Source organism: Pantherophis guttatus, chromosome 8 (genome assembly GCF_059756535.1).
Source record: "Pantherophis guttatus breed Tessera chromosome 8, ASM5975653v1, whole genome shotgun sequence".
Classification (NCBI taxonomy): Eukaryota; Metazoa; Chordata; class Lepidosauria; order Squamata; family Colubridae; genus Pantherophis; species Pantherophis guttatus.
Window position 1 is genome coordinate 31,231,376 of NC_142070.1, and position 27,999 is coordinate 31,259,374.

Sequence of the window (27,999 nt, forward strand, 5' to 3'; positions counted from 1 at the left end):
TTTTTAAACAACAAATTAAACTTTATTCATACAGAATTGTGTTAATCAGTTTATCATTATGTGATAAAAATCCAGATAAAGGCTATAAATGAGCACATCTTTAATACATTGTTTAAAAGTAAAAATTATACTGCCAATTTGTCCCATTGAAATGGAGTTTTGTTTTGTTTTTTTGCTTTAATCTCTCAGGTAAAAAAAGAATACTTATTTCTTTTACACAAGATTTTTACAGGAATATCTTTGGCAATAATTACATCTGTATTATCAATCTTCAGTGTTGTATATAATGCTGATGCAATTCCTTGTCTTCTTTTTGACAAGGGACCCCAAAAAATCCCTCATAATATTTCTTAATATCACAAATCTTGTTTTTATTCTACCAATCATCAATTTCTACAAATTATACCTCCACATCCCAATCCAAAACATTTTCTAAAAATTTAACAACTTTTTAAAAAACATTTTCATCAGAATTCCCTGGGAGTGCTGTAAATGTCAAATTTTTCCCTTTCTCAATGCCAATGCTAATAGAGCCCTACTATCTAGTTCTCTTTCTAATTCTCTTTCTGCAAGCTCTCTCTTACTCTCCAGAATTTCAACTTTGTCATTGTTTTACATCTCCAGGTACTTGTTTTTACAGAGCTCTTCTCCTGGACCACAGCAGTTGAAATTCTTTGGCTAACAGGATCCACAATGGGCCTTTCCCACTGGAATGAGTGGAGTAGCTAGTCCCTTTGGGGTGAGATGGTCTTCATATGCCCTGGACCCATGCCATAAAAGACTTTAAAGGTGATAACCAATACCTTGAATTGAACATGGAAGCAAACTGGCAGCTAATGAAGCTCACATAAGAGCCGTGTCACCAGTGGTCGGTTTCAACATTTTTTACCACTGGTTCTGTGGGCGTGGCTTGCTTGGTGGAGTCATGTGACTGAGTGGGCATGGCCAACTCAACATCACTCATGACAAGGTTGGGAGCACCTTGTTGTGAGTGACATCGAGTTGGCCACGTCCACTCAGTCACATGACTGATGCTGCAGAGACAGGGTGATTTCATATGTACCTCCCCGCCTTGGGCTGACAAAATAAAAGTCTGCCTGCTGAGTCTGCCTGCCGAGCAGCCCGGACTGGAAAACACATGGCTGGGGTGGAAGAACATTTAACAAGCTCCAAACTGTTGTTGCAAGCCTGGGTTTTGTTTTGGGGTGGGTTTTTTGTTTTTTGCCAGAGGCACCTCGGAGATGCACTATTTTTTATGGAACAATTTCTGCACCGCCAAATCTTACTGTACTTCGTTGTTGCAGTGCTGCTTGTTCCTGCTGTGGTCGTCAGGGCTGCCCATGTAAAGAACCGCACTGGCTCAACTCAGGGCGACTGTGAGGAGCAAGAGGAGAAGCAAAGGTGCTCTCCCCACAGTGGCCAACTTCGTGCGCTCTCGCTCCCGTGCATGCTTTCCTGCTCCAGTTCAGCGCTCCCAGCATGGGCAAGGAGTGATGGAAGGTAGACACTGCACCAAGAAGCCAAGAGCAATAGTAGTGCCGGCGAGGGTGACAGGGGTGTGTGACATGTCCCGCCGTGGTCCTTCCCTGGCGACAGCCCGGGCTTTGCCACCTCTTTTTCTCAGAGGCACGGTGCCTGCCTCCCTTCACACTCCTTGCGGAGGGACACACACATGCCCCTGTCGCCCCTGCTACTTTTGCTCTTGGCTTCTCAGTGCTCTTAAAAGTTGATCTTGAAGAGCTGGAAGACGTTTCCTTAGATCGCCGCCAAACTCATCTTTGGGAGAGGTGTAGGCTAGCCCCTGAGTGTACGAGAAGTCTTGGGCAAAGTTCTTCCAAAGTTCGGCCAAGTCTTCTCCTCCTTCTTGGCCTCTTATCAGAGAGCAAATTTGCAGTCGCACACACCTCATGGTGCACACACCTCATGGTGTGCATGTTTGCTCGCACCCATTAAAGCTTGCCTGCCTTCACAAGCTGACCACGGGAACACTGGAAAGCCATGTGGAAGGCAGGCAATCATGTTTGGGCCACACAGCTGCGGGCCACAGAGAAGGGAGTAGGGAAGGCCTTCGCAAGTGGGCCTGGCCATGGAGGCCACTGGGAAGGCCACGTGGAAGGCAGGGAGGCATTGCAGGGCTGGGGGCCGCAGGGGAGGCAGTCTCAGATGGGGGGGTTGGGGCAGTTAGCTAGGCTGAGACTCACAGGCTTACCTGGCAGGCAGATCAGGGCCACTCAGTTGGGGCACAGCACTTCCGGCAGGCAAGCTGCAAGTGAGGACCCACACAGTAGACATAAGGAGTGACTGGGCAGGGCGAGTGGGGGGCAGGGCGAGTGAGCGATGATCGGGCAACTGGTTTGGAGGCATGACCAGCCAGCAGTCACTACCAGTTCAGCGACCCAGGCCAAATTACTGCTACCGGTTTGCCCAAATGGGTGTGAACCGGTAGAAACCCACCACTGTCACTGTCACATATACCATCAGGTGCTTCCAGAACTCTCCGCACCACTATATTCTGTACCAGTTGTTGTCAAAGTTGAACCACTTTTGAAACATTTAGGTATTATCACTTTCAACTTGCCAAAGGACTTGGCGGGAAGGGTGAAAGAATGCAGATGCTCCAGAGGCGGACCGTGAGAGCCAAGATCCCACAAAGGACACTGATGCAGGTGTCTGACAGAGAAGTGAACTATTCTCAAAACAAAAAGATGATTCATAATTGGACAATGTAACCAAATTGGGATGGGGAGAAGGAGCTATTGTTTAACTATACAAGCATTGCATGGGAAAAATCACAGTTGGTTCTGATTCTTCAGTGCCAAAATGTTGTATCCAATAAAGTTTTGCTTTATAGTTCCTGAGAGTGTCTATTTTTCTTGAATTTGCTAGTCAGACCATTGACATTTGTAGTTTCTGAATACTATTTGAGGGTAATCCCATATAGAGAATATTGCAGTAATCCAACTGGGAGATGACCAGGGCACGAGTGATTGCATTCAGGGTCTCATTATTCAAGAAAGGAGGCAACTGTATGAAGAGTCTCCTACCATGACTGCCACCTACTCTTCGAACAGATGTTTCAAGTCTAAGTGCATCCCCAGATTGTGCAGTATTGTCTATCCAGAATTAATGATGATAAGGTTGTTTTAAGATGGAGTCAGGGTCACCATCAAGGCAACCTGACAGCTCTGACAGGGAAGAGGGAATCGAGCTGTCAGAAAGAGAGAGAGACAGAGGCGAAGCCTGGGCCATCTGTCAGTCCTCAGATGGAGAGTCAACAGCCTCCAGGTCTGGAGGTGGCTGATGAGGAAGAGGAGGAACAGCTGGGTCCAGTGCCTGATGCACAGATGCACAGAAGGCAGAGGAGAGGAGAGCAGTGGAAATCTGTGGGCCGATCCTTGGGACGGAAGAGTCACTGCTGCTAGCAAAGCCCCACACTAGCTCTGGAGATAAAAGGCAGGGGCGGAGATGAATAGATGTGGCAGACAACTATTCATCTCCCTGCCGGACTGACTTGTTAGCCTGCGCTGAAAGAGAAACTTTTTGTCGGTGCTGCTGACGCTCCTAATAAAGGAATCATTGCTTTAACTTCAGAGGGTTTGTTGTGCTTGGGGAGCGGGTCAGAAAAATTCCATCTCTACATTTCTATCCATATCCTCTTAAACATGTGACAGATTTGTATTGAAGGGTTACTAAAAAACTGGGAAAGGTTTTAAACAAATGATGATGCCTACTTAATTCTAAATTTTACCACTATAATTATATATCTTCTCATAATTTCTTTAAACTCCTTTTCCATTTTTTGCCCTTTTCTTGTATAAGCAGGTTGGAATTGCTAAATCTTTGTAAATTGCCAGGTCTTTGGCTGCTATGCTATTCAGCACGTCTGGATTTCATGAAGTCCATTCACCTTTCAATTGCGTGTGTTTCTGAATCTGCATTGATTTTTTTTCACATTTTTAGTCACTGTCCAAAGCCAACTCTATCCCGATGTTCCCCAATTTCCTCCTCTTTCTCTTTTCCAGCATTCCAGTACATAAATGTGATCTCCTCTCTTGAAGCAGAAAGCAAAGTGTGGTTCAGCTAATTTAGTTACAGGTAGTACCTGTTTAGCAATCCCAACTGGGACCCACAATTGTCATTCAGCAAAGTAATTGCCAAGTGAAAATTCAACTGATCTTACTTAAATTTCCTTTGCTGTACAGACCCATGAAACTCGTAAATGTAAGGATTGGTTGCAAAGTTACTTTTTCATAACTGTAACCGCAAATGGTCACTAAACAAGGCAGTCACTAAATGAGGACTACCTCTACTTCAAACTCCCAGATGGGAAGACAAAAAAAAGAAAGAAAGAAAAAAGAGAGATGGGATTAGGCTGACCATTCAGAAATTATCTTTCCAAGGACGAAATAAATTATTTCTTCCAGCTTCAATGGAATATCTCAGTGCACAATTTTCATTTTTGTATTCTCTTCTTGGTAGATCCGCTGTATAACAAACATGAAGTGTGTTATAAAGTCTGAATATTTTTTTTCTTTATATGTTTCACATCGTTGGCAGGTCTTTGTATCTGTATTCTTCAAAAATGAAAGATTGGGGAAGTACATAAGCAACGTGCTGAAGCAAAGACATATATATAATGACATAGATTCCTAATAACAAGATTTCTATTACAGTTAGAGTGAATTTTTTTAAAAAAATTTAAATCTGCAGTATGAGATCCAAAACCATCATTGTGAGTAGATGGCTCCAGAGAATACAGGTAGTCCTCGACTTATGACCAGAATTGAGCCCAAAATTTCTGTTGTTAAATAAGAAATTTTTTAAGTGAGTTTTGCCCCACTTTATGACCTTCCTTGCCTCAGTTGTTAAGTGAATCACTGAAGTTGATAAATTAGTAATCTGGTTGTTAAGTGAATCTGGCTTCCCCATTGACTCTACTTGTCAGAAAGTCGCAAAAGGTGATCATGTGACCTTGGGACACAGCAACCGTCATAAATATCAACCAGTTGCTAAGCATCTGAATTTTGATCACATGATCATGGGGATGCTACAGAGGTCGTAACTGTGAAAAATGGTTGTCACTTTTTCCAATTCCATTTTAACTTTGAATGGTCATTAAATGAACTATTGTAAGTGGAGGATTACCTGTACCAAAATATTGAAATTCCACATTAGCAGAGTTTAGTGACTAGCTTTGTCTTTCTCTTTCACATTACTGCAACAAATCCATTTCACAGCTACTAGCTTATATAAGCTAAATGTTTATGCTTGCCTAGTTTCTTACAGGTTCTTAAACTCCTTTAGACATTCTTCTGCAATTTACTTCTGTTATCAATTTAAATCATTCCTGAGATCAGGGGTGAGCTACTGGGGGTTCGCAGGGGTTCGGGAGAACCTCTAGCTAAGATTTTGTGCAGTTCGGAGAACCCCCAAATCCCAATCCTGGCTGGCCCCGGCCACCCCACCCCTCCCCTCCCCTCCCAGGAGTGTCCATGCGGCCTGTTTTGGATGCAAGTAAGTGCAGGGCGTGCCTTCAGAGGGCTTCCGGAGCCTGGGGAGGCCGTTTTCGCCCTCCCGGGAGCTCGAAGAAAGCCTCCGGAGCCCGGGGAGGGCAAAAACACCCCCCCCATTGTGGTGCAGGAGGCCGACTAGGTGATGCCCATCATGGCCACACCCACCCAGCAATCCTGCAGAGAACCCCTTGCTAAAATTTTTGAAGCCCACCCCTGCCTGAGATCCTCTTAAAACAAAGTTGGACATTGTCCATGAACTAAATATAGTCTGAAGACCTTTTAGTTAATGTGTTAAGTAGTACAGGAATGTTAGGAGAGGATTGTGGGGGTAGGATATTTAACTCTAAATTCACTTCAGTGCTGTTCAACCTATAAAATATATCAACTTTACAAAGGGAAAAATGTACTGCCCTCACTCTGTTCTTTGTTCTCCTTCTCCATGGAGAGTCTGCTCTGCTGCATGTATGTATCACAGAGAGGAGAGGAAGCAGAGAATTTGATGTGTATAGTTGTGTGGTGAAGCCACTCTTTCATAGTGCTCCAACTATCAGCTTCCAGACAGAGGGCAGACAGGCAGATTTAATCAACGTCTTTTATCAAGTATGATCTTCAGATCATAGCAAAAGGCAAGTGGATTATCTCAAACGTCCCCCTGATGTTGAAGAGAAAAATGGTTTGCTTTTTAAAAACAAGGGGTGAATCTGGGGATCAAGAATGAGAAGAAAAATGGCACACCATCCATCTTTGCAGAAACCTCAGAATTAACTGACTAGAATCCTCTGGCTTCAGCTATTAAATATAGATAATACTCTAGTATTTCATGTACTTTGTTTGAAGCGGAATGTGTTCATCCAAACTGGACTCATTCCATGTAATGCACCCAAAGTTTTGAATACGTGTATCAGACTAGGACCGTGATGGCAAACCTATGGCACACATGCCACAGGTGGCACGCAGAGCTCTTTCTGCCGGCACGCCAGCCGTCGCCCCAGCCCAGCTTCACCGCACATGTGCGCACCTCTGATTGGCCAGCTGGTCTTCGGATCTCTGCCGCACATGCACGGGGGGCAGGGCCTTCCCCGATCTCTGCAGGTTCCACCCTCTGCAGATGCCTATCCGTGGCAGGAAAGCAAGAGAAAGCTAGGACGCGATGGGGGGGAGAAACTGCAAAGATCGGAGGAGGCATGGAAGGCAGGAGGCACTCAGTGGGGGGAGAAACTTTGGAGATCGGAGAAGGCAGGAGGAAGCTAGGATTCGATGGGGGAGAAACTTTGGAGATCGGAGAAGGCAGAAGGAAGCTAGGATTCAATGGGGGAGAAACTTTGGAGATCGGAGAAGGCAGGAGGAAACAAGGATTTGATGGGGAGAAACTTTGGAGATTGTGTAAGGCAGGAGGAAGATCGGATTTGATGGGGAGAAACTTTGGAGATTGTGTAAGGCAGGAGGAAGATCGGATTTGATGGGGGGAAAAATTTTGGAGATCGTGAAAGGCAGGAGGCAGCTAGGATTTGATGGGGGAGAAACTTTGGAGATCGGAGAAGGCAGGAGGAAGCTAGGATTTGATGGGGGAGAAATTTTGGAGATCGGAGAAGGCAGGAAGAAGCTAGGATTTGATGGGGAGAAACTGCAAAGATCAGGGAAGGTAGGAGGCAGCTAGGACTCGGTGTGGGAGAAACTGTGGAGATCGCGTCCTAGCTTTCTCCTGCCTTCCTGCCTTCTCCAATCTTTGCAGTTTTTTACACTTTACAATCTATGTACGTTTTTTTTCAAGGGCGCTTTAAGCATTCCATATATGTGTGTTTGTGGGGGGAAAGAAGTATCTTTTACTGACTTATCTGACAAATGATTTGAGTAATTTTGTAAACAAATAGAAGGTTTTACAAACTCCTTGAACGCCAATTCAGTACAATGTGTAGTTTAACCCAGGTTGGACTTACTGTTTCAATGCGTAGAAAACTTCTAACATTTCTGATTATACTATCCACACTATTATGAAATTTTCGATCCCCATATTTAGATTCATACGACACTACTTCCATCTCAAGTTGAAAGCATTTTAACACTGATAGATTACAATGACTCTAGGAAAAACAAAATAAAAATAAAAATCACTAGATTTGTATAAAAAAATGTTTCTGGCCTCATGCAGACATTACATTTTGCATTCATTTTTATTACGCTCCCTTCTTGCTTATAGAAGTGGAGAAGTTACGCTTAGTAGAAATGTGTGTGTGTTTGTGTGTGATGCTATGTAATGATTACAATGGTGCACAAGGTCTGGAGAGATCGAAGTTCAGGTTTTTTACTTACCTTTTAAATCTTCTTAAGTTATAATGTACAATTACATGGAATGGACTTTAACTATAAACTTTTATTAATAAAACCAATTCCGTCTGAACATTATATTTTACAATTATATCTGATTGAAATAAAATATAAAATATCATGATTTGCTGCCATTTAATTAATTTTAATTAATTGCAATCTGATAAATATACTACCATAGCTCGTAAATTCCCCTATGTGGGAGTTCTAAAGCTTAGATGCAGTTGCTGGATTTTTAAATATTTTTTTTTGTTCCAACCAGACCTATTTCTGTTATAACTGGGACAGCCAAATTTCATATGGAAATAATCTAAAGAGACTGGCGGATGTACAGAAAAACTGGGACCATAAAGAAATCAATAGAGTGGTTTTGACAAGTAAGCAGCAGTCTCTTGAAAGAAACTTCCAGTTAATAATCTGATTCTCACATTGTAAACCAAGTTTCAGAACACTTTCAAAGAATATCTCTTAGAACAAGGATCCCCAACCCCTGGTCCCTGGATCAGCACCAGTCCGGGGCTTGCCAGAAACTGGGCTGCGCAAACAAGCAAAGCCTCAACCGTAGGATACAGGTAACATATGAAACCACGCCCCCTCTGGTCCGGGGAAAAACTTCTCTCCACAGAACCAGTTGGACCCTACTGCCCAAAAGATTGGAGGCCCCTGTCCTAGAATACTGCTGTAGTCCATAAACAGTGACATATGATAAGATACTACTATATCTAGAACTCCGTTTAGCTGTACTAAAAGGTTGGTGAATTGCAGATTTTTAAACTGTCTACAATATATTTTAAGAACTATTCAAATTTCTGAAAAATAAAACATACTCACGGAGTAATTTAAATCTGCAGTATATAAATAGGCATCGATCTAAAAAAAGAAAATTGTTATGTAATCAGCAGTTTTAAAGCATGTTTTTCCTCAAAGCATGAGATTAAAAATCATTTCAAAATTGCTCTGCATTTTAAGAACATTAAGCATCCACAGAGGATCATTTGGGAACTGTTGAAATTTACAGTAAAATCTAATTTTTCCAAACAATGTACATAGGATAAGGTAAAGAGTTTTTGTTTCAACACATCTGCCTTACAATATTTGTAGAATCAAAGTTTAAACATGATTTTGAGAAAAGTATCCTTTGGTATATATTTTCAGTTCAGTTAGAAATGCTTTAAAGTTTAAAATGTCTTCAGAGAATATAAAATAGAAAGGTGAAAAAACTATAATCAGTCATGACAGATACACTCAAATATTGTCAAGAAATAGCCCAAAGGTATTTTTTCAAAAGGCAGCTGGACTTCCTTTGAAGATGTTTCGCTTTTCATCCAAGAAGCTTCTTTAGTTCTGACTGAATGGTAGAGAATGGAATAAAAAGACACCTTTGGAACAACCATGATCTGAATGATTGAGAAATAAGTTATAATAGTATCTATATACTGGACTTTTGGTTATGTGGACATTTGTATTCATTTCTATTTTAAGTTACCTCAGAACTGACTTCAATCTTTTGCAAGTCCCTTAGCGCAGCTTCCAAACGACCAGTGGCTTGTATATATGGTAGATATAAGCTTGTTTGAAACAGAACACAATAAAACTATCAAAATACTTCAATGGTATCATAATAAGAGTAAACGATATTTAAATCATTAACCATAAAGAAACATGTATGATCTCTAATACATTGTGAAATTGTTTGTTAAGTTCATAGAGGATTGATTCCAGTCCTAGTATTTTCTATATATAATATGCATTCTTCTGATATGTTTCCTTTCCTTGATATTTGCCCATAATATCATTTCATTTTAAAAAGTGATGTTGGGTTAGCAATAGTGCACCATTCAGCTTCTAAGATACTTACAATGGGGTTGGGAGGGGTCGGGGTGTGTGGGTAGAAGAGGATATGGGGCAGGATGGGGTAATCATTCATCTGAACTTCTAGAGAAGAACAGCATCAAAAAAACAGTACATTTTTGCACATATTGCAAATGTGCATTTTTTTGCACAATTTATACATTACAGATATGAGTGTGCAAAGTGATGGATACCATATGTATGTATGTATGTATGTATATGTATATGTTACAAACTATTCTAAAAATACGAGTTCCAGGTATATTAGTAAAAAAAGAAGCAGACATACTGCGAACTCCAGAACTTTAAGATTTTAAAAGAATTAAAATTTTATTTTACTAAGCTTTCGTCAGCCATCTGCTGCCATCGTCAGAGTATTAAACGACCATTGCAGATATCTCTGCCTTAATGATGTTAGCCTGTCAGTTATTGCGATTTGTTGCCTTGTCTGTGACCTCATGGTCAGCCAGATTTGTTTCTCATTAATCCTATCTGTTGCAGTTTGAGACAGCCCTGCCGGGTTGCTCTGTTTGGTCAGGACCAACCGTGCCTTCACAGGTTGAGTCTGCATGCCCAAAGGTGGAGGGTGGGTGCCCTTGGTCTCTGCTCACCGATGGAAAGCCATCTCTGCTCCTCCTGCAGGGTCTCTCCTGGTGTCTCAAAGCCTGGTAGGCCGGATGATATGCCTGTTGATAGAATTGCTATTGGAGAACCAGGCTTCCTTTAGTAGGCATCCTCCTTTAGTCTTATCATGGGCAATAACCTCAGCCTCTTGAAAATCAAACGTGTGGCCATGCTCCTTCATATGCGTCCAGATCTGGGAGCGCTGGTCCTTGCGTCGGACAGCCAGTTCGTGTTCGTGTAGTCTGGTCTGTAACTGCTTGGCCGTTTCCCCTACGTAATTGCTTGCACAATTACTGCAGTTGATGCAGTAAACTATTGAAGATGTCTTCTCCTTAGATAATGCTTCTTTTGGGTGCATCATTCTTATTCTCAATGTTTGGTCCGGCTTATGTGCCACTTTGACACTCTCTCTCTCTCTCTCTCTCTCTCTATATATATATATATGTGTGTGTGTGTGTGTGTGTGTGTGTGTGTGTGTGTGTGTGTGTGTATGTGTGTGTATATGTATATGTATATGTATATGTATATGTATATGTATATGTATATGTATATGTATATGTATATGTATATGTATATGTATATGTATATATATATGTATATCAGCACTTTCCTTAACTCACCTCAAAATAAGGTAAAAAACCAGAAATTTATTTTTCAGACTTTCAGGAAACTGAAGAACAGATTTCAACACAGCATCAGAGACCATGATTCCTTTCTGAAATATTTCTTGCCCCCATACTGGATGAGAATTATCAAGCGGTGAGGAATACAATCCTTATCCTATATGTTGCATGCGGGAGAAGGGCAGTCTATAAATTTGAGAATAAATAAATAAATAAATAAATAAATAAATGTGTTTAGAAATATTACAAATTTAAACCTATTATATAATGTTTATTATATAAATATTACATTATAAAAAACAAATATCACTTTGATCAGTGTAACCATTACTGTAATTCTAATTAATTACTCACTTCTGGCATTAGCCTCTTGTTTATTAAGAACCCTCCTGATGTAGAGATTTCAATTTCCAAAATTCTCAGCCAGCATGCTCTTACATTTTCTGGGAACTGAGGTTCACATGTCTGGAAGTCACCCTGGTTTGGAGAACTGCACTAAAGTGTACCTGAAAATTAAATGATGAATACATATTTGTCCATAATAATGTTTTTATCCATGATACATTTCATGATCATGATGACTTTGTTATGAAATAACTGAAACAAAACATTGCATTTATTTCTTCACTTAGGTTCATCATCAATGTGATTCGCATGGATTTTTGATAACATTCAGTGTTAATGATATGCAAAAATTCAGAAAGTCTGAAAGGGAATTAATATTTTTCACAAAACAGATGCTGGAAAAGTAAAATCTTCTACTGATAGTATGGAAACATTATATAAGGATAATGAATTAACATTAGAATCCATTCATCACAAAAATATTGAAAGAGGGTATAGTTTAGTATTACATACTTTGTAAAAGGGACTGATTTCTTAAATGTTTGTATGCAGCAGCTTAATAAAGGTGGGATTCAAATCAAATAAATAAATGAATAAATAAATAAATGGGATAATAGTAATCATTCTAAAAATATCTAAAAGTAGAAATAGGGATTTTCCTATTTTATTTTACATTTTTAAGCGTGGAGTTTTTTCATTATTTCAAATAAAACCTTATGTGAGTTTCAACGAGGTCTTTATTAGTATCTTTAATTGAGATTAGTTAGGTTCACACTTAATTGATAGATCAGATGAGAGGAACTAAATTGTTTTCTTCACATTAAATTCCTTTTGTATGGCAAGCCTTCTTTACTTGATTAATCAACCATAAAGCCTGCAGTTCAAAGGTAGGTTCAGTATCTTAAGAAATGACATTTGATTTGTTGACAATACCAATGCTCCAAGATATGGGGAAAAATTAGAACAGTCTATTCTCTTGAACAAGCAGACAAATTATTAATGTTGATTATATTCCAACAGGGGAATGGGATATTTTTTTGTTGTTCTGATATTACAATTAAAGCCACATTCTGCAACAGTGGGACCTGGCATGCATTAATGAAATAAGGTTAGATGAGGAGATGCAGCATTTATGATTCAAGGCATCAGATTTTTCAATGGTTTCAACTTCATGAAAACAGAGGAAAATAGTTATAACTATAGAGACAATGTGTGATAAAAAATACCGTGCCTATGATTAGGATCTCTGCACCAGGAGCTGCAGACTATGAATGCTTGTGTATTAAATTGAGCAACAGGAATTAAAAGGACATTTGGTGTCCTGCTTGAGTCCTAGATGAATTTCTCCTGAAACTTCTAGCTAGATCAATTCCCTGGTTTGGTTTGTAATTACTTCACATACTTGTACTCAGAGATGTCTATTTCCAGACCTTAGGGCCTGATTTTAGGATCTTATGGGTTTCTATGACAACTGTGGGCTTGTCCAAATATTTAACCCGACACACACTCAGATTGACACACTCTTGTTCTTTTCTTTAAATTGAAGTGTGAACTAAATATGGAAGACTTTATACTGAATCTTTTGTCATCACCAGACCATTTCCTAATATAGATGGGAATAGTAGTGACACATTACCTTCAACATTTTTCCTATCTACTGTATATGATAGGTATTTCCTATCACCATATTGTTAACAAAATCACTGATATTCATTGTAATCTTGACCATGGGCTGAATCGATAGATTCTAAGATAAATTTTGCAATACATATTTAATATATTTTTTATTCAGAATTTTAATTACAATAGTAGAAAATAATAAAACTAAACTGAGAGGAAAAAAATAGAATGGAAACAAGAAATAAAAGGTTCAGAAAAAAGAAAAAAAGAAAAGAAAACAAAGAATATCATAAAGGAAGAAAGAGAATTATATGAAGAAGTGATTTTCAACCATCATACCAAGTACCAACAATTTAATAACTCTTCATCCCCTATAAAGTTAAACAAGTAGCTTTTCATCTTACATCCCATCCATTGTCTATAAGCAAATCCATAACATCAACTTTTTAATCCCAGTGTCCGCAAATGTTCATTAAAATATGTTGCTAAGTGAGACAGTTGTTAAGTGAATTTTGCCTGATTTTATGATATTTCTTGCCATAGTAGTTGAGTGAGTCACTGCACTTGTTAAGTTAGTAACATGGTTGTTACGTGAATCTGGCTTTTCCATTGCTTTTGTTTTTCAGAAGGTCACAAAAGGTGATCACATGCCCCCAGGGTATTTCAATCGTAAGTATGAGTCAGTTGCCAAGTATCTGAATTATGATCACATGACCATGGAGATGCTACAAAGGTTGTAACTGTGAAAAGCGGTCATAAATCACCTTTTTCAGTGCTGTTGTAACTTCGAACAGCCACTAAATGTACTGTTGTAAGTTGAGGATTACCTGTAAATGATTTTAAAATACTGTAAGTGCCCGTATACACAAATTTACAAACACAAATGGCCATATTGCATACAATATAGGGCAGGGGTGAAATTCAGCAGATTCTGACAGGTAGCGGAAATTTTGAGTAGTTCAGAGAACCAGCAAATGCCACCTCTGGCTAGCCCCAGAGTGGGGTGGGAATGGAGATTTTGCAATATCTTTCCCCCAGGAGTGGGGAGGGAATGGGGATTTTGCAGTATCCTTCCCCTGGAGTGGGGTGGGAATGGAGATTTTGCAATATCCTTCCCCTGCCATGCCCACCAAGCCACACCATGGCACAGAACCAGTAGTAAAAAAATTTGGATTTCACCACTGATCTAGTGGTGAATCATCTTACCACTGATCTAGTGGTGAGCCATCTTAATTATTACCTACTAACATATGGCCAGATAGATTCCATCACTGCATACTAAATGTACTAGTGAAGACAATTGCATAAGTCTTTGAGAACATCTGGAAAACTATGAAGTTTCGGAAGATTAGAAGAGGACAAATGTCACCTTCAAAAAGGAGCATGAATCAGGAAACCACACCTATCAGTTTGACGTGTATTTTGAGCAAGATCCTTGATTTATAAATGATCAAGTAGTGCATTTGTGTGTGCTACAATGGGGTTCTACAATTAACCAGAATCAATCTGAGTTTGTTGAACACAAATCATGCTACTTTAATCTTACCTATTTCATTGCTACTTTAGGACAGCAGGGAATTAAGGGGTAGGGACCTAGCAGAAACTTAGTATACCAAAGCACACAACAAAGCCTTCATGATATCCTCTTCGATAAAATAGTAAACTATAGTTTAGATTACTGTATTATGTCATCAAAGAGTGCTATTAATAACTTTACTTCTGCAAGGAAGTAAACTGCCATTGAGGCCTGCTCTGGTCCTGTGCTGGTCAACAGATTTTTTTTAAAACTAATGACTTAGTAGAGTGAGTTGAAGAGACACTTTTATAAATGATTCAAAACCAGAACAGCTAATTTTTCTGATGAAAGAGCAAAGATTAAAGAAGAGCTAATGAGACTTCAATAGTGAGCTGAAACAAGTAGAATGAAACTTTAACAGGAAAAATATAAAGTTTTGCACCTGAGTCTAAAACATGTAAGATACAAGTACAGGATGGGAAAGATCTGCTTGGTAATATGCATGAAAGTATCTGGATGTCTAGGTTGTCTTCAAGTTAAACCTGAGCCACTGGTGTGATACTGGTGCTAAAAAGGCAAATGATATCTCAGGGAGTTTTAGTAAGAACGGAATCCAGAACATGTAAAGTAAATGTCCTACTGTACTCCATCCTGATCAATCCCAATTTGAAGTATTGTCCAGTTCCAGGTGCCATAAGGAAAGTGACAAATTGGAGCATGATCTGTCCACTACATGGTAAAGGACCCAGAAAACAAATTCTATGACAAAGTTAGAATATCTGGCTATGTTAAATATAGAGAAAAATAACTAAATACGTTAAATATATGATGATAAATTATTTTCAGTATTTTGTTAGAAATCATGGCTGACAATGGATAGCGGGAAGCAGAGGGGATTTCCTTTTGCAAGAGTTTGTCTTATAATTATCTGTAGTTACATAACCAGAGGTTTTTTAAAAAATAAAAAAAAAGTCTGCAGTTGGTGTTTGATTTTGGGGGGCAGATAGTACAGGTAGTTTCCTTTGTGAGGATTGGTCATAAAGTTACTTTTTCATCACTATCATGATTGTGAACTGTCACTAAGTGAGCAGTCATTAAACTTACAAATATTCAATTAAAGTTATGATGGCACTGAATGAATGGGGGTTATGACCAGTCCTCAGAATTTGGGCCATCCATGGTCACATGATCGCAATCTGAGCACTTGGCAATTGACTCACTCTTACAACCAGTTTCAATGCCTTGCTATCACATTTACCATTTGTGAACTTCCCTGCCAGCAGCCTTGCCATGCCTCCCTCCCACCCTCCCTGTACCTTCCTTACAACTCTGCGTACACTTGCTGGCCCTCACCCCCTTCTTCACCTCCCCCACACCCTCCCAACCCTTGCTACACCTCTCTTGCCCTCATCCCATGACAGCAGCCACTTACCTATTTGCCAACCTGCTTGCAACAAGCCACCCGGATTTGCAACTTCCTGTCGGCTTCCCCACTGACATGGTTGTGGACAGTCAGCAGGAAGTTGCATCATCTACAGACCACATGATTTTTTTAACAATGACAACCCGGACTGCAGGGATTGCCATTGCCATTGCTAAGCAATGCAGTTACGTTTTATGGTTGCATCACTTAGAGATGGAGAATTTCGGTCCCAATTGCCACTGTTGATATGGTCTTATATGTGGGATCAAAATGGCAGTTTGGGATCAATGCAGTGGTGGGTTTCAAATTTTTTTACTACTGGTTCTGTGGTGTAGCTTGGTGGGTGTGGCATGGCTTGGTGGGCGTGGCAGGGGAAGGATACTGTAAAATCTCCATTCTCACCCCACTCCAGGGGAAGGATACTGCAATATCTCCATTCCCTCCCCAATCCAGTGGAAGGTTACTGCAAAATCCCCATTTCCTCCCAATTAGCTGGGACTCGGGAGGCAGAGAATAGATGGGGGTGGGACTAGTAAGAGGTGGTATTTACCGTTTCTCCGAACTACTCAAAATTTCCGCTACCGCTTCTCCAGAACTGGTTAGAACCTGCTGAAACCCACCTCTGGATCAGTGCTCTCTGTATATCTGCTGACAATAATGCCACATTAAGTTCAAATGACCTTATACCCAAATTGCAAGTCTAAGCACACTTATGTGGGAATAATTTCTATCAAAGAGAATTAGGATTTCTCCTTACAAAATGTCTAAAATTAACCCTGCCAACTTTTGGATTACTTAAAGATAATAAAGCATTTTAAAATGGATGCTCAAAACACAAAGGAGAAACAAAACCTACAATTTGTTACAGATCCTCATTTTCTCAAATACATGGCAGTTAGAATTAATTTAATCCTAATGGGTATTTCTTCACGAGAAACAACAGCTTTTTGTGTATGTTAAGTAAATCCTTTATTTTACAGTGAACTATTGTCTAAATTACTCCTCGTGCATTATATTAAGATTCATAAGCAACATATTTGAGACAAAAGAAGCCATAAGGGACATCTGGTGTCATTTCATGAAACCATTTTTGATTACTAAAAAAACCAGCTTCTGTAATTTCTTTCCATTGTTTTATGTTTTTCTACTGCTAATAAACATAGCAATTGTTGCCTCTGTCCAACAGACATTTTTAAAAATACTACTGGCCTGCTTTTAGCACATAAAATAAAGCAGAAATTCAATTTGCAGCACATTTTTGTGGTTAACACACACCAAGAAATTTGTGAAAATCAGCAGAAATATTTGAGAGTCTATCACTTGTCAGGAGGAAATAGATATATTTAAATCATCATCTATCCTGACAGCTTATTACCAGCAAGTAATAAGCTCGTGTGCCATTACAAACCATTGTGCTGTATTTGAGGTTACAAAAGATTCAGGTACATCTCCAATGACAACCGAGTGACTGCTTAAAGGTGCTGATTTATAATGGCTATAATAGCAACAACCTCCACTTGAATAGCTCAACATTTCCTCGCAGTGCAAAATCTAGGAAATACTAATAAGAAAGAGCTGCTTTTGACCAAGGCAATACTGTAACAATCCCTAAGGTCCTTCCCTTTTTTGTACTTAATTCTATATGATTATGTCTACACAAAGAGAGGCTGGCTGTAATAATGTGCAATCAGAAACCCTTAAAGTGAATCCAGAACTAATTTATTTTTGAACAAAAATATAGCCCATGCTATAAAGCTTATTTAACATAAGTTAACTAAAAATGAGGTCACCTTGGTTTATTATTTTTTTAGATTTTTCAATGTACATATTTGTTTTAACATTGGGGTTTTTTGGTTTTGTATTATTTTTTATTTTTTATTTTAATCTTGTATCTGGTTATTTTTTCTTTCTCTTTATATAATAAAAGCATTTTAAAAAATACAAGAGAGAGTGTTTAAAATTTACCTGCATTAACCCAAAAACTGAAAAGAAGAAGATCCAAAGGACTGCAAATGTTGCTCCATATTAATTTTGCAGGTGTGTATGTTAACCTGGTTTGTTTCAATAAGCCCACTTTTTATGGTTTAGAACAGGGTTTCTCAACCTTGGCAGCTTGAACTCCCACAATCCTCAAATACTTTGTGTGTGTGTGTGTGTGTGTGTGTGTAAACAATTGCTAAAATGGTATCATTATTAGAGATAATATAAAGTGTTTTTATATTTCATTGCTGTATCTTCAAAGGAATAATGTTACAGTGAGCAATGTGTCACCTAGTGAGCATTTTTTTTTTCTTTGTACACTTGTATGTGACGAGTCATTTCTTTTCTTGGGTACTAAGTGGAAAATAGTTGCCAAATGATACCAGAATTACTCAAATGGGTGAGCCTGGAACAACTTTTTCCAGGACTCAGAAGGTATACATCAAGGTAGGCTTTCACAGACAACATCAGTCCAATGATGATTCACTTCTCACCAAGAGGCCTACTGATGTTTCAACTAGCAATTGGCTTGCATCTTTAGAGTTGAAGGTGATCTGTTCTATGCCATACTTCTTGGAAGTTCACCGGCATCTGAGCAGGAACCAAACCTGCACCTCACTCATGAACAATTTGGATACATTTCCTCCTTCTTGACCTGTGAATTGTAGCTCTGAAGATGCTATACTCCTTGTCCATCCACATTTGAAGCTTTTTTGGGACCTAGAAACTTAAATGCTTCTCAACTTTGCTTGCAATCCCCTTGCCATGGCTTCAACCCATGGTTTGATGATTGCTACATACGAATGTACATATTTAAAACAAATGATATGAACCCTAGAACAGTATTACTTTTGGTTAATAAAATTGACCCCGTTACTAATTTTATTAGAACTTCTGGAAAGCATAAAACTATTCAGCTGTATAGAGCTGTTGGGCCTCTTTATTTTGTAAAATAATGGTGTTTGTTTCAATAGTTTTATTTAAACATGAAAACCAACTATATTCCATTTATTCCCAACAGAGCTTTAGAGCAGTGACAATAAAACTTTACTCTAAAACAAACAAATAAATTACAAATCAACTGCAGAGAAATACAAAATATGTTAATTAAAAATATTTAAATATTAAAGCACCCATTGATTAAAAAAGCAGGCATCCGAAGATCTAAATGTTCTAAAATGTAAGCTCTTTACTTTAAAGCTACAAATGAGGAAAAAAGATACAGCTCTTTTAAAAAAGCAACCTAATTTTTTAAAGTAAACCTTCTGTTTGATTAATACTGTGATTTTTTAAAATCCAACATTTAAGACTTTATAACATTCCCACCAAAGAACGAATAATGTCCTTTTTTAAAATTACAATCTGTCCAGCCTCTCATATTTCTGTATTATAAGTTAGGGGTCCCCAACTTGTGGTCTGCAGAGTGATACCGGTTCACAACCAGTTAGGAACCAGTTCATGCAAGTGAGCGAAACTTCATCTGCGCATGCACGGGATCTAGGTAGGATGTGAAACTATTTCCCCCTCCGCCCGCTACCACTGCTGGTCTGTGAAAAAAATTGTTTTCCTGGAAACTGGTCCCTGGTAAAAGAAAAAAAAAAGGTTGGGGGAAGCTGTTATTGGTGATCTCTCATAGAAATTAAATATCACCAGTATAAAATAGTAAGATATAATTCCTACACTGAACAAATGAAAAATACGCTACAACAAGATCACAACACTTCATCATTCTACTGCTTGCCTAAATGTGATTTCCAAACATCTTTTAGACATAATGCATGATTATCTTTAATTACTTCCAAGAAAACAAATAAATAAAATGTGATGCACAAAATAGTTGAGCATTACTTTCACAAAATCAGACAATGGGCAGTTGAAAGATTTGATTACCCATTTAATTCCTAAAAATGAATTTATCTGAAACCTAAATAGCTACAGCATTTTATAGCTTAATTGTTCTTCCCTTTGTACCTCATGTTGTGCTATTTTTCCTAAATATATCACTGTTGAGAAAGTATAGTGTTTATCATGTCATATTAGTTCACAAACAAATTGACAAAAGTTAGGTATCCTGCATTTAAAAAATGTTTTAAAAACTACCATGTTTCCCCAAAAATAAGACCCTGTCTTATATTTTTTTGAACCCTGAAATAAGTGCTTGGCCTTATTTTCAGGGAGGTTTTATTATTTTGGGGCACATGGAGCAAGATGGGGCTCCTATTGTAGTCTTACCTGATTTCCAGTTCTGTGTTTAAATATTTTCGGGGAGGTCTTATTTTAATGCATGCACTCAAAAGCCCGATTGGGCTTATTATCAGGGGATGTCTCATTTTCTGGGAAAGAGGGTATTTTTGTAAACTAATATTTGATTTTATTTGATAATCTCAGTACTATCTCTGATCAGCACTGGGATGTGGAATTGTACATCCATTATATATTTTGTGAGGGCACAGAATTTCTTTATCTGAAGCAAAGTATTATTAGCATTAGGTAAAAGAAATGAAGAAAGGAGAAAACAAGTTAAACAATTCAAGAGATCCCATTGTGGACTTTCATCCTTTTTGGCCCAGCAATAAAAGGTGACACAGAACAAGATATCTGCACTAACAGGCAGTTTTCCAATGAGAAGTTTGGCTTTTTCTATCTTTCTATCCATATCATAATGAAACTCTAAAAGTTTAATGAACTGCACATTTTAAATTCTTCCTGTTTCCTATTGGACTACCATGCAGTTTAACAGAAGAAATACAATCTGAAAGGAAAGCGGCATGAAACTTAGTTTATCTATGTCAAATTTTTCCCTCAGTTTGTGAAATTTTTTGAAGAGCCAGCTAAATGCTTCACTTCAATAATTAAATTCCTTGTGGATTCCATTAGATTATAATACACTTATTAAAAATTTAACTAACCTATTAACTGGGAAGGATCAAAGGTATTGTTATGTCTTCACAATAATGGAAAAATGTATAATATTAAACAAGTACAGTACCTACATCAAGACTATGAAATTTTGTTAATGCATTCATACAGTTTTGCACAATCCTATACTTCCACATAACAATAATTCCAATCTTTTCTCAGCACATTTACTGTCTTTTTAGTAGGATATTTTTTCTTCCAAATAATTAACTGAAAAATCTATTAAAAAGTAAGAAGGGGACAAGAGATTGGAAGGGCTGAAGAATCTCAAGCATAAATAATGTTGAAGGTTAGCCAATTTGAGAGGGGTGGGTTCAGAATGTAGGCCTAGTTAAATTCCAGTTATCACTTTTCCTGAATCATCTCTACCCCGTTTTTCTCTGTTTTTTATCATTCCAGTGAAGCTAATTTTCTCTATTCACCATGCCATCCTATTTTTCTTTCCTATGTATTTGTCTTGAGTGCAAGTGATTTGTGCATATGTGTGTGAGACGTTTGATACACACAGAGAGGGATTCAACTAAAGATAGTCCTCAATTTACAATTGAGCCGAAAATTTATGTTGCTGAGAACAGGTTTGTTTTGCCCCACTTTACAACTTTTCTTGCCACATGTATTAAGTGAATCACTGCATTTGTTAAATTAGTAACATGGTTGTTAAATGAATCTGGTTCCCCATTGACTTTGCTTGTCAGGAGGTTGTAAATGGTGATCACATGATCCCGGGACACAAACATTCACAATTGTGAGTCAGTAGTCAAACATCTGAATTGAAATAATGTGACTATGGGGATGCTATAAAGGTTATAAGTGTGAAAAATGATCATAAGTCACTTTTGTAACTTCAAACGTTCACTATGCAAACTGCTGTAAATTGAGGACTATGTGGTGTCCTATTATAATTACTATTAATATTTTGCCCTGTCCTGCCCTTTTTTGAAGCAGTCTTTAACAAGTAGATGTGCACACATCCATATATGTATTCATGTGTGACATAAACAAACATTTTATTGGGTGGGTAATCTCAAGGATAGGCTGGGAATATGCTTGTCTATATATATTTTTCTTCTTCTTGCTTTTTCTTTCTTCAGGGTCATTTTCCTTTTAGGATAAATAGAATATGTACACATTTATATATTATGACAACCACATATCTGTGTCCATTATATTTATATACGAGTCCAAGGATAATGTTGTAGGATCCAATCTGGGTCAGTCACCAGGACCAGAAGTTTTGTGGTCCCGGTGACTGAGCTTTCGGAGTCATACTGGATCCCATCAGCAGGGAATATCTCTCTGTGCTTTGGGCTGTTCTGTGTGTAGTGTTTATATCAGGGGTCAGCAACCTTAAACACTCAGAGCCACAAAGCTCCTAACCAGAAGCCCCGTTCAATTCTGGAACTGACCGGAAGTCCAGTTCCCCCACCATAGCGTCTCCTCTAGTGCGGCATCCTTTTTCCTCTACCTGTCCTAACCGAAAGCCCTATCAATTGTGGAGCTGACCGGCGACAGGGAGCCGCAGCAGAGGGATGAAAGAGCCACATGAGGCTCCAGAGCCGTGGGATGCTGACTCCTGGTTTATATGGTGCCTGTTGTGTGTAGCTTTTAAGATGTAGATTGAGGAGTTGATGGCTGGCTATTAAGTGGTTGGCTGTTGTTTCCTTGTGCTGCTAAGCCCTCACCTCCTAAGAAATTGATAAACTGGCGGTAAATCAGCACTCCTTTTGATTAAGGAGGGCCCTGTTTTTCCCAGGCTTGAATCCTTTCCTGGCTGTTTTTGTGCCAGCTGATCCAAAAACCTCATTATGTATTGTCTTCTGGATTACTTATTAACTGGGGAAGTTTAATTACATTTAGTAGTGCCCTCTTCAAGCTTAAAGGTCAAAGAAACCTCTACTCATGCATAAAGTAACCACCTATATATTGGGAGAAGTAAGATCGCTGACTTCAACAATGCTAGCTGAGGGACTTCCGGTTTGGCATCGCAGTCAGGGAAATAGCGGGCTCTGAGGAGTCCCGCGAAAACCTTGGCTGCCGAACCGCTGCCGATGGGTCTTCGGACTGGAACCGTCCTGCAGGGACGGGGGAAAAGGAGGGGCACCTCAGACGACCAAGAGGAACAGGCAAGTTCCTCGGAGGTCAGAGGGAACCCTTTGTGAGTCGGTGGCGGGGGGAGGCAACCATGGCAGCTGCCACAAAGCTGTGACAACCGGGCTAAGAAAAGTGCTGGAGGAAAGTGGAGTGAAACGGAGCTCTCTGAAGCCAGGTGAGTGACAACAAACCCAGGCTTATAACAACGTGTGGAGCAATATTATTACTTAGAAGACTCCTAGCCTAAAATAGCGGCTGAGCAACAAAGGGGCTTTGGAAAGTTTTAAACTGCAACTTTAAAGAGACAACTAATTTTTGTACAGAACTAAAGGAATCAATTATTGAGATATGGTAAAAAGACTGGATCTTTTAAAATTCGAATTGGACTCTAAAAAAAAAAGATTTGGTACTTTTTTTTTATTTTATTTTTTTTATTTTTTTTAATTTGATTTATATGCCGCCCTTCTCCGGAGACTCAGGGCGGCTTACAGTGCGTTAAGCAATAGCCTTCATACTTTTGTATATTTATACAAAGTCAGCTTATTGCCCCCACAAACTGGGTCCTCATTTAACCTACCTTAGAAAGGATGGAAGGCTGAGTCAACCTTGAGCCTTGGAGAGATTCGAACCAGCAGTAAATTGCAGGCAGCTGTGTTAATAACAGGGTGCTTTAAACCACTGTAGTACCAAGGCTTTTAATTTTAAAATTAAAAGAAGAATTGCACAAAATGGATGCTTGCATGACTAATGGAAAATGTGGATTGTAGAGAGACACCATCTGGTTTAAAAAGGAACTTTGTAACTTTTTTTTTTTTAATTGATTCTGAGTTCTACAGATAAAAGTCGTGGGACTTTGTGGAGGAGTTTTTTTTTCCTGTCTGCAGACAGCTGGATGTTGGTGAAAAGAAAAGGAATTATAATGGAACTCCTATAGTTGAAACAACAATAATTAAAAATTGGCACAGGAACAAAAGAAGGAATGAGCGCAGGCCCAAGAGAGGGAGATTTGATACATTATATCCGGAATAAAAATAAGAAAAAGATTTAATATGAGTTATGGAGGACAAAACTGAAAACATTGAAAATGGAAGGAATATATGTTTGCAGGCGAGGAAATGAAGAAGTAAGATAAATACGACTGGAAAAAGAAAAAAGAAGATTTAAACAATGTGACTTAAAATAATGTAAAGGTGGATTGTAATAATAAAAAGGAGGTTTTTATAGAAATTAAGAATGTTAAATGGAAATTCTTTGAAAAAGGAATTGATGAATATATTTAAAGATATGTTTGAAGCAAGAACCATGTTTTAATGTTAAATTGTTATGAAAAAGAATAAGGATAAATATGATTAATTTAAAATGTTAAAAGGAATTTATAAATATATTTAAAGGTATGACTTAAGCAAGAACCATGTCTCAATGTTAAATTGTTATGGAAAAGGATAAGGATCACTTGTGGGGTGCCCCAGGGGTCGGTTCTCTCGCCCCTTCTGTTCAACATCTATATGAAACCGCTGGGAGAGATCATCCATGGTTTCGGGGTGAGGTACCATCAATATGCTGATGACACTCAGCTCTTTATATCCACCCCGAACCAGCCCAGTGATGCCCTCGACGTGATGGCCTGGTGCCTGGAAGTTGTACCGGTCTGGATGGGAAGGAACAGACTTCGGCACAATCCGGCCAAGACTGAGTGGCTGTGGGTACTGGCATCTCAATCCAGGGGAGAGGTTCCATCGCTGGCTATAGGGGGTGAAGTTTTACCCTCTGTGGACAGGGCACGCAACTTGGGTGTCCTCCTGGACTCACGGTTGAGTTTAGAAGATCATATAACGACCGTGACCAGGGGGGCTTATGCCCAGATTCGTCTGGTGTGCCAGTTGCGCCCCTACCTGGACTGGGATGCCCTACGCACAGTCACCCATGCGCTAGTCACCTCCTGTAACACTCTCTACATGGGGCTGCACTTGAGGACCACTCGGAGGCTTCAGCTGGTGCAAAATGCGGCCGCGCGGGTTATGGTGGGAGAATCCCGATACTCCCATGTAACACCTCTCCTGCGCGACTTGCATTGGTTACCGGTTGCCCTCTGGGTGAGATTCAAGGTGCTGGTGATGACCTATAAAGCCCTACATGGCTTAGGCCCAGGATATTTGGCGGGCCACCTGCAGCCAGCAACAACATCCCATCGCCCGGTTCGCACCCATAGGGAGGGCCTGCTCAGGGTGCCATCGGCGAGACAATGTCGGTTGGCAGCCCCCAGGGGTAGAGCCTTCTCTGTAGGCGCGCCCACCCTCTGGAATCAACTTCCCTTGGGGCTTCGGCTGGCCCCTGACCTTCGCACCTTTCGCCGTGAATTAAAAACTTGGCTTTTCGAGTTCCCCGGCCTGGACTGATGGGGTTTTTATGGGTTTTAACTGTATTTGTTTAATTAGGCATTTTAATCTTGCATTGGATTGTGGTTTTATTGTTGTGGGCCGCCCTGAGTCCGTTGGAGATAGGGCGGCATATAAGCCTGCCTAAATAAATAAATAACTAAATAACTAAATAACTAAATAACTAACTAACTAACTAACTAACTAACTAACTAACTAACTAACTAACTAAATAAATAAATAAATAAATATGATTATCTGAAAATAAGCAATGTATAGATGGATGGGAACAACAAAGAAAGGATTAAGAAGAGATCAATAGTTAAACCAACTATGATTATGCTGTGTTTAACAGCCAAAAAATAAAAATAGATATGCTGTGTAACAGCCAGAAAACAAAAAGTACTATGCTGTATTTAACATCCAAACAAAAATGACAATGCTGTGTAACAGCCAAAACAAAAATGAATATGCTGTGTAACAGCCAAAAAATAAAAAAGAGTATGCTGTGTTTAACAGCCAAACAAAAATGGTTATGCTGTGTAACAGCCAAAACAAAAATGGATATGCTGTGTAATGGCCAAGAAACATATGCTGTGTTTAACAGCCAAAAACAAAATGGTTATGCTGTGTTTAACAGCCAAGAAATAAAACAAACAAATAAAATGTGGTGGGATAGCCAAGAGCCTTGGTAGTACAGGAGTTTAAGGCACCCTGTTATTAAGCTTATTAAGACCAGCTGCCTGCAATTACTGCAGGGTTCGAATCTCGCCAAGGCTCAAGGTTGACTCAGCCTTCCATCCTTTCTAAGGTAGGTGAAATGAGGACCCAGTTTGTGGGGGCAATAAGCTGACTTTGTATAAATATACAAAAGGATGAAGGCTATTGCTGAGCACATTGTAAGCCGCCCTGAGTCTTCGGAGAAGGGCGGCATATAAATCAAATTTAAAAAAAATAAAAATAAGGAGGAGTATGTTGAGATTAATAGTTAAAATGAAATGAGTAAGTTAGGTTTAATAACAGAAATAAAGATTATAAATGTTGAGCTCAATAGTAAGAATAAAATGATTATGTTGGAATCTAATATTTTTATGAATGTTTATAATAATTTATTATAATAATATAATAAATTATAATAATTTATACTTTAAAAATATATCCATCTAAGCAAATGAAAGAGAAAAAGGGAATGATAATTGGTTAAGGATTAAGATTTAAGTAATAGTTTTTTGGGGATAATGGCATAGTTAAATAATAGATTTGAGGGAAATAACTGAGTAAAATATTAAGTTGTATTAATTGAAAATTAAGATTTGTTAGTGATTTGTATGAATTTGTGACCGAATCAAGAGCTTTGTTTTGAAAAGATGTGTTTTATGTTTATGTTTTAAAATAATAAAAAACTTTTTAAAAAAAAACAATGCTAGCTGAGAAATTCTGGGAGTTGAAGTCCACACAGCTTAACTTGTCAAAGTTGAGAAACACTGAGCCAAGAGCACAGAACTTGGCAAGCATCAGCAGGGCCTTTTCTGCAATGGCTCCACTGACTACTAATCTCCAAAAGGACCCTCAAAATTCATGTATTAATCTTAATATTGTCTTCAGTTGTTTCTAGTGGGATGGAATTCTTAAAAATAATTATTGCATAATTATTGCTTCAAACATTCCTTGAAAGAGATCAAAAATGATACACAATGCAACATTCCATATCTATGGAATTAATCCCTATATTTTAATATATATATATATATTATAACTGTAACTTACCTAATCACATTTTATGGCTACGAAAAATATTTTTAAGCCTGACTTTTGAATTCATCATCTGCTTGTTCTTATTATACATTACCTGCCACTAAGCGACCACATATTTTACTCAAAGTGAACCATTCAGCATTATTAAATATCTGTGAATTGCAATTTTATTGAAAACATTAAAAGATAGCTCTATTTAAATTAGGAAAACCGAGCAATGGTATCTGGTCAGTAATTCCAACCTACTAGCTATATCGTTGCAAGGACTTTTCTTTTAAAAAGCACAACTTAGTTTTGAAAGTCACCGACCAGACAGAAACTTTACCATTGGAAACAGAGAATGCCAAAATCAGCAGAAATAGAGGGAGGGGGGACGACAACAGTAGCTGGACTCTCCGAACACAGCCGCCCTGATGAGAATTAAGCGTAGTGTATTTCTTATTATTTAGAAATGCTGGCAAGCCTTGAGCGGAAAAGAGGGGAGGGGGGAGGGGAAAAGAGAATGAAAAAGAGGCAAGGGACGACAAAACAGCAGGATTGCACGGCGGTTTGATTTTTAACAGCCACATTCAAGCAAAGGCTTGGAAACACCGCTCTGCTCCACTTGAGGGAGGCGACAATATCCCACGGGAACTTGCTTCTTTCTATGTGTGAAACCATTCGTCTTCCTGCTTCCTCTTCCCGCCCAGTAAGGGGGGCCAAGAATAAGAAAGCCAGCACCGCAATTGCGGTGTTGCGGCTAAGATATCGCCTGACCCACGACAGCCGTGCCTTCCGCCCCACTCCTTTCGCCGGCGTTAGCCCGCTGCACCAAAGAGGCACGCAAGAGGGAAAAGAAAAAAAAACCAAAACAAAACAGAAGGAGATACCTGCCAAGCAACACGCACGCAGCAACCTCGGCGTCTGGCGGGCGAGTCCACAGCATGCGCGCCCGCCCGCCCGAGACAGGGCATAAAAAGGGAAGGAAAGGCAGGGAGGAGACGGCCGGACCCAGCCCCGTTTGGGCCGCCGGCTTCTACGCAAGCGAGTCCCCTGGCGC

At 39.1% G+C, this 27,999-nt stretch overlaps 1 protein-coding gene across 4 annotated transcripts; it reads right to left on the reverse strand.

Annotated features, from left to right (window-relative positions):
• On the reverse strand, positions 1–27,997 carry IL15 (interleukin 15). 4 transcript variants are annotated; one of them, XM_034442747.3, is made up of 7 exons: positions 27,830–27,997; positions 11,291–11,442; positions 10,934–11,093; positions 9,325–9,406; positions 8,670–8,708; positions 7,451–7,594; positions 1–4,574 (listed from the first exon to the last, which is right to left on the reverse strand). In XM_034442747.3, the coding sequence occupies exons 3-7, from the start codon at positions 11,017–11,019 to the stop codon at positions 4,440–4,442; spliced, it is 486 nt and encodes a 161-aa protein (XP_034298638.1). In that variant the 5' UTR covers positions 11,020–11,093; positions 11,291–11,442; positions 27,830–27,997; the 3' UTR covers positions 1–4,439. The 4 variants fall into 4 exon arrangements, with proteins under 4 accessions (XP_034298638.1, XP_034298636.1, XP_087730681.1 ...); XM_034442745.3 differs by having other exon boundaries at positions 10,934–11,122; XM_087874555.1 differs by lacking the exon at positions 27,830–27,997 and adding an exon at positions 16,391–16,485 and having other exon boundaries at positions 10,934–11,122.
• Between the last annotated feature and the right edge of the window lie 2 nt (positions 27,998–27,999).